Source organism: Sarcophilus harrisii, chromosome 2, assembly GCF_902635505.1.
Source record: "Sarcophilus harrisii chromosome 2, mSarHar1.11, whole genome shotgun sequence".
NCBI classification, from domain to species: Eukaryota; Metazoa; Chordata; class Mammalia; order Dasyuromorphia; family Dasyuridae; genus Sarcophilus; species Sarcophilus harrisii.
Window position 1 is genome coordinate 212008981 of NC_045427.1, and position 14849 is coordinate 212023829.

A 14849-nucleotide genomic window follows, 5' to 3' on the forward strand; every position below is an offset into this window, starting at 1 on the left:
TTTAGATAAAAGAAAGATTAAATAGTTTTAATCCAGACTCCCTTCAAACTATCACAAAAATATTGACTCCCACAAAAATTATTTTAAATTTACCTAATGAAAACTAATTAAATCATTTTTTCTGACCAATTTATATTTTAATTTCTGTGTTCCTCCCTAGTTCTTGAGTTTATTCTAATCCTGTTTATTCTTGGTTTAGTGATTTTGTTCTTTCTTCTGGCAACTTACTCTAATGGTCTCCTTATGGTAACAGAATTTAAAATATAACTATCATATATCTAACACTATTTAAATCTGGGTTTTTCATTTTCAAGCTTCTGTGCTTTCTATTTGTGTGATGCTATTTTTCCTCCTCCAATTAATTTTTTTCTAATTAATAAAAATAAACATTTATGCTATTTCTTTCATTTTCTCCCACAAGTGAAAAATAAAAAACCCTTGTAATAAAAGTGCATATTCAATTAAAAAATTTCCATGTTGCCTATGCCCCCAAACATTTCTCATTCGTGTCTCACTTCTTTGGCAGCTAAATAGCTACCATGCTTCATCTTCAGTCTCTTGGTTTGTCTGTGACTGGTCAGTTTCAAAATTGTTGGTTTTTATAAAATCCTCTTGTATAAATGCTCTCAGTTCTTCTGACTTCATTCTGAATCAGTTCATATAAATCATCTTCCCACAGTTTGCTTTGAAATTGTGTGTTTTGCCATTTCTTATGGTAACATATCACATAACACTCACACATCATATTTTGTTTAATTATTGCCTCAGAAGTACTTCGAAGTTTCAAGTTTTTGATGTGAACAATTTCTGGTTATTGGTCTGTGTGTGTGTGTGTGTGTGTAGGAAGAAGGGGTGAGGCAATTCTTAGAAATTTGCTTTGAGGATTTCCTCAAATACCTTCCCCAAATTCTTTTTTTTTTTTTTTGTCTAGGTTTTTCGGGATGTAAAATAATCCTAGGATTGCTACATCAAGATATTATTTCCCAAATCTATTACGTAGTTTTACATTTTCCAATAAATTTGTTCTTCATTCTGTACTATTTTATTGTCCATTGTAGTAAATTGGCTGATCCTTGCTTCTATGAATTAAACATTTTTTTCTTCTATTATTTCTCTTTTCCATGTTGGCTATTTTTTTTACTCTTCTAAAAATTCTTGCTTAATTTTATTAGTCATTAATTGACTATTTGCTTTTTTCAAGCTTTTCTATTATTTGGTCTTGAAATTTTCTTAACATGGTCAATTCTTGTTAACTTTTTTCAAAGTGTCATATATTTTATACTTTTGAATATATCTCCCAGGATATCTGCAGGGTTTCTTTTTCCATTTTCATTGCTCTTCATAAACTGGAGGTTTAAAAGACCTCCAGTGATAAAAGAACTCAAATATGTTTTTAAGTACTTTTCATTCAGCACTTTCAATTGCTCTATATAATACAGCACTCTTGCTAATTTTTTCTTTATATTTATAAAAATAATTTATATTTATTTTCTTGTATAGGTCTATATGTGTTTTATCATTTACTTTCTTTAATATTTCTCTCTGTTAAGTTTTTTTGTTTGTTTGTTTTTTTGGTGGGATTTGCAAGAAGCCTGGTTCTTTTTAATTCTCAATTAATACTTAGTATCAGCTTCTTTGTCCAATTAACGTCAGAAGGCTTTTAATGCTAGATTATACAAGCACACCAATCTAGATTCCTCTGCATGGATGTTTCACAGATATGATCTGAATATACCCGAAGTTTGTTTTAGGAACTCAAAGGGAAGGGGAAATACCTCAAGAATTTATCTGTTAGTTTTCAGTGTTAATGATTTTATTTTATTGGTAACTAATGTTATAGTACTTATTAGAAAAAATTAGTTTTCTTTTTCAGTGTCAAACCAACCTCCAGAAAAACTAATTTTCATTTCAGACCAAGAGTGTCTACATACCTGAAATATCACAAATATTTTATTTAATAGCAATTACTACTATCCCATATCAATGCCATCATTATCAAGCAAATACATAGGTTATGGCAATATCATGTGATATATTTCCCCCATGTTTTTTTTTTTTTTTTTTAAGTCTGGAAAGAAGTTAAAAAAAAAAAAAAAAAGGAATTGAATCAGGAGTTCCCCTTAAGCTCTAAACACATGATCCTATCCTTTTTTATAGAAGGTCATGTATGAAAACAAAAACTGTCCATGTTTTAAGATTAAAATATCAACTATAAAAAGGATGCAGTTTAAAATACAAGCCATGTAAAAGGCAATAACTAACACTAAATCTATTCTTCAATATATAAAATATAATCATTTTATGAAGGAAATACAAAAATGAAAATGTATAAATTTAATGTTATATAAAAATTTTTATTTAAAAAAAAATCCTTACCTCTTCACAGCACCGTCTGCTTACAATAGCCCTATAGTCAATCCTATCCCAAAGCTGATCCCTTAACTTTAAGAAATTAGGAAATAATTTCCTCCAGTTTTTTCCCAAAGCCCATGGAAAAATTTCATACTTTGATTCTTCTTCATCTTCTTCAACTGTATTAGCCAGATACCTATAAAAAATTAACACAATAATATTATGAAACAGAAATACATATCTAATCTTAGCTCTCCCTTCACTTAATGTTATGTTAAAAGAAATATACAAAAATTTAAAACTATTATAAAGTACCCATTTGAACCCATTTTATTATATTGCTGGTCAAATTTTATGCTCTGTAGTTACTCTCTTATTTGGTACCACATCTAGCACAGTGTTAGGACTTAAATGTCCATCAATGGACTTAAAAAGTCAGTAATATAAATGACCAGTGTTTTCTCATACCGGGACTATAAAGGCAGTGCTAGGTTCATTGTGTATTGATAAAACTATCAGGCTCAGATAGGGTTAGAGTTCCAGCTTTACCACCACTAAGTAAACCTATGGATAATCACAATCCCTCTGAGCATTCGTTTGTTAATATGTAGAAGAGGAGGACTATGTTAAATAATATGTATAAGGTATTTTAAAAACTAAAATGTAACAGAAATGAGTTACTGCAAATATGTTTTTTTATAAATACTTCATATTTATATAGCATTTTATCCTTTACAAAGCACCTTTTCCACAACCTTGTGAAATAGGTTACTATTCTGTTCATTTTACAGAAACTTGAGGTTCAAAGATATAAGGTTGACATGCTCACGATCACACAGTAAATGTTAGGGATAGGATTTGAACCCAATTTTCTCTTCACTTCAAGATCAGAATAATTTTTTATTTCATATTCCTTTTCAAAGCAATTATAAACATATTTATATATACATGAGCACAAAAATTTTTACAAACATTTGATAAACTACATTATACACATAGGAGTTTTCCTTTACTTTAAAATCTTAAGATAAGGTCTTCTCTTCTTAATTGTCATTGTAATACAAAGAACCATTGCCAACCTATAGGTAACCAATTAATGTGAATAATGATTTCTATGAAGTGATTAGATATATTTAAATTTGTATTACTTGAAGTTATAATTATATAAATATGGCCATTAATTCCAGTCCAATGAAAAAATGTAGTGTAACTTCAAATAACGCAACTGCTTAATGGGAATTCACTATTCACACTAATTGGGAGCCAATTGAAGAACTGTAGAGGTACAGTGGCACAAAATCGATAAATTATCACAAAATTTCAAAATAATATACAGCTTTATGTACTAATCTATGTCTGCTAGTCTTGAGAAGAGTTCTATGATAGTCATTTGTGTAAGATGCTCTAATAGCAATATTTTTCTAATGAGCATTTTATAAAAAAAGTATGAAATAGAAATTATCCTGGGAACTAAATGAAATTTGAACGTTAGGGATTTAGGAGTTTGGGAGAAAAGGATTTAATTCACAGATATAAACTGTAGAATAGAATATTCAATTTATAAAACATGTATAACAGAGGTATAAACTGTTTCCACAACTTAATTCTTATTCATCCTCCTCATCATCAAGAATTATTATTCTTTGAAGAAGTAGGGAGGATTTTACAAATATTAGCTCATTTATTCTTTTAAAGGAAGTTATGATTTAATAACGGAGACAATACATACATGTATATTCAGAACAAAAAGAGAAAATTCAAATGCAGTAAATACAAATTCTTTTGTAGCTCACTAATTTTAGTAAGATTCTTGTTAAGAAATAAAACAGGTATAATGGGTTCAGTTTCCCCTCTGCATTTGGAAATGTGTATTTATTCCATATTAAGGGATAGAATACATGTCTATCTATGGTCTTTAATGACTGATTCAGATTTACATTTTCCTTAAGAATTATCTTTTTTTGCTGATAGACTACAAATAATTCAACCTGTTTTCTCCATTTTCATAGTTATGTATTTAAGCTCTATTATTAAATTCTTATAAACTGGAAATTATGTACGCTTACAAGAGTCCTTACAAGAGCAGCACTTCATTCAAATATAATAGAAAAAATTAGCTTTTAAAACCACCATAAGACTTCTGGGACACTTTATATATATATATATATTTTTTACTACAAGACAAGTCTAATCTACAAAGGCTGGAGAACTGAGCTATTATCATTTATCTATCTATCTATCTGTTTGTTTATTTTTGCTGAGGCAATTGGAGTTAAGTGACTTGCCCAGGTTCACACAGCTAGGAAGTGTTATGTGTCTGAACAGATTTGAATTCAGGTGCTCCTGACTTCAGGGTTGGTACTTTATATAGCTGTTCCTATCATTAGAAAATTAAGGTAAAATATTTAAATTTAGTGGAAGAGCTCAGAAACAAAGATTCACTTATAAACCAGTGTTTCGTATTCTAAATCATGCATACTAAAAGGCAGTGAGGAATGAGTTTTTGACTGGGAACAAATTTTCACAGTGATGTTTACAATATTTCAATTGTCAATAAGGCAATTTCAAATCAAATACTCATCTTGGAAAAAATATTTTAAAACATTTGCAGCCCTATAAAATAAAATTAAATAAGTGATTGGAAACATTTAAAAGTATAAAGCACTGCAATAATACAAATATTATTACCACTTATTAGTATTTTGGTCTATGAATAAAAATAAAGTCTGGGAAAAGGACATAAAGAAATCCCTTTTCCAAAGAAAAAACATAAATCTTCACATAGGAATATCCCTTAAACCAATGCAATGACTTTAGATAAAGTTTACTATAAGTTGTTACTTTATTCAGAATAAAGAACTTTATATAGGAAAAATCCTCCCACACAATCAAATGAAAGAAAATATACTTACAGAGCAATAAAGAAATTTATTCTGGTATGCTCGCTTATACTAAATTTAGCCCTCTTGAAGTAAACAAAGGTCATAGCCAGAAGATACTAGAGGAAAAGGGTTAAAATTTTAATATTAATGTTTTAGAAAAGTAAAATTTACTTAAAATGATTAACATCTTTAAATTTTTTGATGATCTAATACAAAGTTTTATATTTTACATATTTTTTAAAAACTTAAAATATTCTTTTACACATTTCTTTATTTGCATTTTATCTTTAAATTAACAAGCATTTATTTTCTCTCCCTCCCATCTCATTTTAAAAGAAAAAATAAAAATTCTTAAATCTGCATAGTCAAGCAAAAAATATATATATATATTGTTCATGACTACAAACAACATATGTCTCATTCTAGATTTTAAATTGATCAATTTTTTATTAGGAGGTAACGATAAAGAACATAGTTTATTATTGCAATGATAGTTATAACAATGATGAGTTCTTAAGTCTTTCAAAAGCTTGTCATTATAGTATTGGTATCATATAAATTGTTGATTCTGCTCATTTCGTTCTGCAGAAATTTATTCAAGTTTTTCTAGGTTTTTCTGAACCTATCCTTTGGTTATTTCCTATAAGACAAGAGTATTTTGAATAATACAATCATGTTTTTGTTTGTCCTTCATTCTTGAAGAGGACAACAGGGAGGTGATGCCATGACATGCAAGTAAATTGGATTTAAGTGGGGGAGGGCTGAGCAAGGTTACCTAGTTCACTTTCGAAACTCTCTAGAGCTATCTGGGTCCAGTGGCAAGTTCAAGACAACTGGAGATGGCCCTAGATGAAATGGAAGACCTTGGCTTTTTTAAGCTGTCTTCAACAGGGCTCAGTTTGACTAAGGCTGTACCCATTCAGTGAATATGGCTAGATAGCAATTCAGGCAAGGAATCTCCTCTTTCATCTAGTTGCCAGAAAAGTAAAATTTACTTAAAAAAAAAACGAAGGAAAACGAATTAACTAAATGAATGAATCTAGATGGGGAAGACCCTCTGGGTTTCTAGCCAAATAAGAAATGATTTTGTTAGTAATTTGGGTTGTGGTTCAACTAAATGTTCAACACCCAGACTTTACATTTTCTTTGTTATTAAAAAAAAAAACAAAAAAAAACACACATTTATATTCTGCAATTGTTCAGCCATTTCTCAAATGAAACCCTTGGTTTTTAATTCTTTCCCAACTACAAAAAGAGATATTTCTGAACCGATATTTTTTCTTTTTCTTTATGGCATAGGTCTAATAGGGGAACTACTACTATATTTAATTTTGTGTCTTCCATAATTAATATAAAAAAGTGAAAAATGATGTAATATCCTTGTCATAAATTTGTGATATGAATAGGTTCTTAAATTAGAAAACATTATTATATTATTATAATAATCATACATGCCAACAAAAAAGACCCCTTTAACAAACCTATGTTGCCTATTCATTGAAAAATTGTTGAATTTGGAGCAGCTGGGTAGCACACCACTGTGCTAGAGCACCAGCCCTTAAGTCAGGAGATCTGAGTTCAAATCTGGCCTCACACTGAATACTTCCTTAGCTGTGTGACTCTGGGCAAGTCACTTAACCCCAACTGCCTCAGCAAAAAAAAAAAAAAAAAAAATTGAATTTAAATGAGATTATTAAAAATTAGTATAACATAAAATTTTATATGTAGATGAACGTGCAGAATATCTTTAAGTGTATCATCCTACAAAAGCATCATGTAATATATTTAGTATGATATTACAATGGTATCATAGTACAATAGCAAAACATTAATGGTCACCTAGAATTATCATTCCTTGCCAAGTATTTTAAAGACCTGCAAAGAATGATTTAGGCCACACCAAAATTAATCATAGGGCAATGAAGATAAGAGAAAATTCATATTAAAAAAAAAAAAAAACTATCATCCCCTTGATTGAACCAGAGAAATAAATGAGGTTAACAACTAGAACATAGTCTGGAAAGAATTTGAAAACAATAAGTGAATGTAATTAATGAATTTCATGTTTATCTTTTTTCTCATACAGAATTTTATTCTGGCATATCTTTTGTAGTCATTGAAGTTTAATTTGAATTATAAGAATGTTTAATGGAGACTAAATCACTCCTGAATAAAAGGGATTGCAGATGATTTCATCATTCAACTGAAACAGTTCTCCAAAGTTTTAATTATCTCTTAAAGTGATAAATGTAATGTCCTTTTCTCAGTCAAGGAAGACAAGTCCTTCTTGACCTCTCTTCAGGTTTTGGTTTCTGTGATCCTGCTCTCTCTTGATTCTCCTTTCAGCACAATTACTCCTCAATATCTTTTTTTTTTTTTTTGGACCTTCACAAAGATAATGACCACAAATTATCGGTGTCTCCCAACATTCTATCCTACTCTCCCTTCTCTTTCTCTCATTTCATCTGCTAATCTCATCAACTCCTATGGATTCAATTATCATCTCTATGGTAATATCAAGTGAGATTTATCCAGTCCTAATTTCTCTCATTGTACAGTTGTTCATCTCCAACTGCCAATTAGAAATCTCAAAATGGATCTCCTGATGACCTCTTAAATTCAATATGATCTCCACTTTTCCTAATTTTCTTATTACTGTTGAAAACACTATCATTCTCCTATCACCCAGTCTTAAAGGCACTACTATCCTCATCAACCAATCTTAAAATCCAAGTGTCAAACTCAATTCCTCCTCTCATGATCCACATGCAATCATTCACTAAGTCCTATCAATTCAACTTATCAAACATTTCTCATATATGACCAACTTCTTTGCTCTGACATTACTACCACTAACGTATACCCTCCTCAGCATTTCAGATCTGGAATACTACAACCTGATGATTGGTCTCCCCTCTACAGATTTTTTTTTCATTCCTGTCTATTCTTCATTTATCTGTCAAAGTGGTCTTTTAAAAATGAAAGCCTAACCATAAATTCCAGTGGTTCCTTATTACTTTCAGGACCAAATATAAAATGCTCTGGTCTCCTCCTACCTTTCCATTTTTCTTACACTCCCTTTCTCTTTCCATATCATGATTCTTATGATAGTGATACTGGCCTCCTTACAATTTCTCAGTTACATCTCTTAATTTCAGGCATTTTCACTGGTTGTTCCCAATGCTTCAAATGTCTTCCTCATCTCCACCTCTTCGCTTCCAAGTTCCAGCTAAAATTCCATCTTCTACTAGTATAAATGGAAGATAATCTCAGAAGGGAAGGTATTAGAGGGGAAGGATGGTAGTAAAGGAAGAAGAGGAGGACAATTCTCTTGCAAATGCAGGTCTAGGTTAAAAGACCTTAGCCCAGGTATTGCTGCTTTTCCTATGACATCAGGCAAGTCACAGTCAAGCACATTAGTTTTCTCATATAAAAATGCTGGAAGTATTTGTCAATCTATAAGAGGTATTAAGTTTGTTAACTGTTTTGTTACTTTGTAAACACTGCCATCTGCTGTTCAAAATCTTCAAGTGTTGGGACTGCATATTACCTTAAATAAAATTTTGCCTGAGATTGCCTCTTAAATCCATCAGAAAGGAATGTATTAATTTTGAAATAATGCTGCTAGAGTTGTTTCACTCTAACAAATAATTATTAGCCATCTAATTAAATTCAATAAGCATTTAAGCAAATGAAATGCTCCCTTATCTTCAAGCTTATAACCTACCAAGAGCAAACAAATATACTATAACAATTTTTAGTGAGGGAGGGGAGGAAAGTACACAAACTGAAGAAATTAGGAAATAGGTGTCACATAAATTGAGCCTTGAAAGAATGCAGGAATTCCAAAAGGAAGAAGTAGGAAAAGCATTCAAAATATATAGAAAATGGGGCAGCTAGGTGGTGCCACAGTACATAGAGCACTAGCCCTGAAGTCAGGAGGACCCGAGTTCAAATCTGGATTAGACACTTAACACTTCCTGTGTGACCCAGGTCAAGTCACTTAACTCCAATTGCCTCAGCAAAACAAACAAACAAAACAAAACCCCACAAAATATATAGAAAATAACCTATACAAATACACGGAGGTAAGAGCTGGAATGTCTTATGCATATAGGTTGGTGACCATATGAGTAAAAGAAAAGAACAGATGTAATAGAAGTAAAATAGAGTTAACTATTCAGATATAGGTGGTGAAGGAGAATGAAAAAAGGATGATGATTTCAATTTTAGTGACCAAGTTAGTGTACTGTTGACAAAAATAATTAAGTTAGGGTGAAATTTGGAATTCAGTGGGAAGATAATTTAAGAAGTTCTGTTTTGGACATGTTGGTCAACCAGATCCTTTTCCCATTTCCATATCTGTCATTTTATAATAAATATGATATGATGATGATTCTTCCATACCTACCTACATAAAATCGAATGTTTTCCCTTTTAAAAAAACCCATGTATTCCTGCTGCAATCAGGAATACTCAGAAGGGCTTTTGCTGTTTGTGTGGGATTATTCTTTTCCCTAGTATATACCATACAGCATGCAACAACTTTATTCTATATTGAGAGTTCCAAAGTAAGATCTCTTAAAAAAATGCCCATTTTAAAAAATTATCACTGATTTTTTACCTGAATTTCTTATTAAATTATTAAAATGCAGAGTAGAATATATTAACCTAAATATTACATTGCTTTCTACCATGACAATTGTTATAATTTTTAATGATCTAAAACCTACAAGACCACTCATTCATTATATTCAATCAGCATCCTATGGTCCTGAAAACAGAACTGGTGAATGTGCCAAAATGTAGATCACAGTTCCAGATTTTAATGTTCTTACCTCAAGAAATTCATACAAATTAAAATTATGAAGCAATAAAAACACATTTCTTTTCTTAATTCTGATCAATCTCACTTTTTAATTTAATTAAGATTCTTAAGATGCAGTCCAGATACCAATGTGTCACTTGCTAATCCTTACATGCTTACAAAATTTACCTTATCTGCAATTTTACAGCAGCAATCCATCCATAAGAAATCTTGAATCAAGTCATCATCTGCAACAACAGATTACTACTTTTATTTTTAAAATAAACTCTTCTTGAAGAATTTCTACATAATGAGTCATAAATATTTGTTATGAAGATAAATAAGGATGGTCAAAACAGAGATGCCCTACAGTTTTCAGGCACTGCAATATCTATTACAGCGAGAAGTCTCCAAATAACTACTGCTTTCAGCAGTTATCTTCAACATCTGATTTGCTTGTATATATAAAATGAGATTGGAAGGAAATGAGATGATTATAAATTACTACACTATTGTAGGCAATAGGATTTTAAGAGATTTACTTTGGGTGGGTAGCTCTAGATTTTCCTTCTTTTCTAAAAGGAATATAAATAAACTTATCTATATATGTTCAATGTATTGCAATTTATTTATTTTGGCTATTAAAATACTTATTTTATTTATTTATTATTTATTTATATCACTTATTTTGTCAGACACTTTTATCAAACTTTGAATGAAAATCTGAAAAAAAAAATGCTGGCTGCTAAACCCAAATCATAGAAAACATTTTATTTTTTTTTTACTGAACTATTATCTACTTTTTAAAAAGCAATCTAATAACTAACTTTAAACAAGAATTTAAAATATGTTTTCCAAAATTACTAAATCAGAACAAAACTGAAACAATGTATTTTTTACACCTATTATTGAACTAAACCATTATAAGCAAAATGTTATGAATGTTATAATTAAAAGCATATTGCTTCACAAAAGCAGCAAAAAAAAAAAAAAATGAAAATAAGCTAACAGAAAGGTCAGTGTAAATCCAACTAATCCAGATCACTCTAAGCATATGGAAATAAAACAGATCAAATATATGTGATACAGAACAATCCTGTCAGTGCTCTGATATGATATATTCTCATCATCAATGACAATGGAACTATTATAATTGAACTTATCACTTCACTACCTGATTGCCTATTTGAAGAAGTTGTGACATTTAAGATGAAATAGTAGTTCTACCTTATCAAATATACACACCACTGTGTATTAAAGACAACAATTTCAAAGGCACTCAGATCATTTTCCCAATCTCAAAAATCCAAGATGCAAAAAAAATTCCAAAATAAAGAGCTAAACATGGCTTTTTAAAAGTTACTAAAATATATTAGAAAATTCCCAAATAATGAAAGTGATCAAGAATGGTATAACAACAAATAGGTGACAGAGAAGATATCAGAAAAGAGCAACACATACCTTTCTCATTTCTATAGCTTTCACAATTCTCTATAGTAGCCTACATCTTCAAAATTAAGAGTTGAGTAAAAGTTACAAAAAATGATTCCAATGATTTTTTTTTTAAATTTAAAAAAATTTTGCTTTGGGGAACTAAAACACAGCCTTGAGGGTTCCCTTTAAGAAAAAAAAAATGTCCCATACATATATGTTATAACTTTGTCTAAATAATCCCTGAGGATCAGTTATCAGGCCTGGCACAAAATAGGGATTGTAGATAACCTCACTAGTTATTCACCAATGTTAAAGATACTATTGAACAGGTCAAATGGAAAAAGAATGTCATATAGATGGTAAATTTCACTAGATGCCAATTGTAGATGACATTGTGCTTAAATGGTCCTCACTATATTACTTAATATAGTGCTCACCAAAGGTTTTCATTAATAACATCCATGGTCTAAAGAGATTTGATTTAGTCATTCATGAAGGAAAAATCAGGTAGATGATGAACATATATAGACCAGATCATGCCGCTGAATTCACTAAAGAAGCTCACTAAATATGCAATGAAGATGGTCAATGAGTGGGATACAGAATGGAATATGAGGATGTCAAGCTGGTTTTTTTGGGAATGTAGACAATGGTTGTAATGATTCCAAGGTGCTCCCTATTGCAAAAGCCTTTTTCTTTAAAACCAATATTCTACCATAATCATACCTCTGAATTATGAAATGCACCATTACCTCATCAGAATTAAAATTACAAGTGATGAAAGAAAATGCATGTTAGTTAGGTAGGGCATAAAATTATTGTAGCACATTGTCAGAGACAACTCACTTTTGGAAAATGGTATAAAAGGCATTAACAAGAATATGTAAGACCAGAAAAGAGGGTATACTGGATTATATTCAGGACGTGATCTGAAAACTATAATTACTGTTCAGTTGTGCCTGACTCTGTGATTCCATTTGGGTTTTCTTAGCTAAGATATTGGAGTGATTTGGCTTTTTCCTTCTCCAGCTCTTTTTACAGATGAGCAAACTATGCTAACCAGGGTTAATTGTCTTGCTGAGGGTCATTCAGCTAGTAGGTGTCTGAAGTTACATTTGAATAAAGGAAGATGAGTCTTTCTAACTCCAAGCCCAACCCTCTGTGCCACACCCTGCTGTCCCAAATATGGCAAAGGTATTAACAAAATATTCTTTTAAAACTCTAGAGGAAAGCCTCAATTACATTGGCTGTAATACTTAGAAAGATATGGATAAGAGGAAATGATATGGATGACATTTACTTTGTACCAGTGAAAGAAGTACTCACATCAACGGATCCAATAGATTACTTTGTTTTAAAAGTTAACATTGCTTTTAAAATTCAGTTTTGCATCTTACAACAATTATTAATAGTAATGATAGTCTTCTTTTGAAAAAACAGTAATATATTTTTGCCTAATCAGTTTCTTTCCCATTTCCTAAATGACCTAAAGGATAGAGGAGTCTTCTACTCCTCCTTACAGGATCTGGCACAGATGCTGGGAGAAACTACAAACCAGAAGCTTTTCTGCAGGCTCCTTTTATTCATAACCTAATAAAGCTTATCAATAGTGAGACAAGGAAAGAACCAGGATTCTAGAGCATCAATCAGAGATTAGAATATGTCTTTACTATCTTCTTTTTTTCTATACTTTCTCCCCCAAATTCTCCATAACTTTTTTCTAAGTTTCCCTCTCTTAAAAGCTCAAATTTTTGTATCTAATTCTCTTTTTCCTAATATGTCACAATGTTATTACAAAAAAGGAATCTTGTTCTCAAGCCTTTTGCAGTCCTTGTGTTATCTCTAGAATCTTTTTGATTTTGTTAATGTCCTAGATATCTTCTACAATTCTCCAGCCCCAGCTCTTATTATAGTTCATATTGTTATTGCCAACAACCATCCGAGATCAATATCAAGTACCACATGCTTTTTTGGTAGATCAAAGAAGAATCTGATAATTAATGAAAAGTACCAGCATAGCAAGCATCATATGCTCTGGGTAAAAAATTATGTCAATCTCATCCTTAATCTGATGAAGGATAACATTAAAATAATTTAACAGGTTGATCAATTTTTGTGTTTTACTCCGAAGATTGTATTAGTATTATTAATCCCACATCTTACTTAAAACTTTATATGAGATGAAAGTAAACCCAAACTGTAAACATATTTTCCAGAGTTGGTATCAGTTACTCTGATATGAGCCATTAAATCAGTGAGTCACGTAAGAAAATCTGGTTAGTATAGAAGAAACTTTATAGATTTATTGAGAGTGAGAAGTCTGATATAGGAAATAAGATAGTCTGATGACAATGGAAAACGAGTAATAACTGTTTCTGTAACTAATTTTTGCATTCTTACTTAACTATTAAAATACTTTAACCTACCAAATAATTTAAAGAAAGCAGTCATTTCTTGCCGCTGTATAACTAAACACGGTCCTTTAGAACGTTTAGACTTGTTACTATTATGTGCATTTTTTTCAGATGCTTGCCAACTCTCCTTAAAAATAGGACGCTTAAGATTAATAGTTTTTTTTGGCTGATGAGATCTACTTGATCCTGATTTTACATGAACAGTGACAGTTGGCGGTGTCTCACAACAGATCTGATTGTGTCTCATTCTGGTTATTGAAAAGAATCCTATAAGTAATAAAACAAAAAAAAATTATCATATTGAATTTCATTTCCACATAAAATAGATAGCATTTGCATAATCTTAACACTGTCAGTATTATATTAGAAAACAGTAAAAAACACATATTTTTGTATTAACAAGCACTAGGGTAAATTTTAAAATTCACTCAATTATCCAAAAAGCATTTATTCAGTTTTTAATAAAAAATTCAAATCATCCTTAATAATCATTAACTTCAGCAATGAAATGAACTTTGAGAGACTAATCAAATGAAAAAATTGCTTAATTTTTTGAAGTTATTGTAAATGGATAAATGACTAGGCCATGAAAGCAGAAAAATCATATAGAATAAGCACAAATGAAAGTCTTACCATAAAATTATCTAACATTTAACGATATGCAGTCAGTACTATATGATACCAGGCACAAATGGTAAGCAGTTTACATAAAAGTCTACAATTAGCATTATTTATACAGTTAGCCCAAGCATTTTTAAAGTAATCAAGGGAAAAGTGCTAGATCCAATGGGTTATCTACTATGATTTTTGCAATGCATAAAGTTCTGAATAAACCATATAGATTTATTCTACGGGCAATGCTTACAATTTCATTCTTCCCACACATAACGACTTAATATTTCCAGGAGATATAGCATTACTTACAGGATTAACAACTCTATGACATTCGGCCTCCTCTAA

The 14849-nt window shown here is 30.6% G+C and overlaps 1 protein-coding gene across 2 annotated transcripts in view; it reads right to left on the bottom strand.

The window, feature by feature from the left end:
• The window catches only part of SPDYA (speedy/RINGO cell cycle regulator family member A), a 28680-nt gene that overhangs the window by 12690 nt on the left and 1141 nt on the right, over positions 1 to 14849 (bottom strand). For both annotated transcript variants that reach the window (XM_012539843.3, XM_031951325.1), the window contains exons 3-6: positions 13902 to 14156; positions 10231 to 10289; positions 5265 to 5350; positions 2377 to 2548 (exon numbers count right to left, since the gene is read on the bottom strand). In XM_012539843.3, the coding sequence (XP_012395297.1) occupies positions 2377 to 2548; positions 5265 to 5350; positions 10231 to 10289; positions 13902 to 14136 (552 nt within the window). In that variant the 5' untranslated portion in view covers positions 14137 to 14156. The remainder of the gene's footprint in view (positions 1 to 2376; positions 2549 to 5264; positions 5351 to 10230; positions 10290 to 13901; positions 14157 to 14849) is intronic.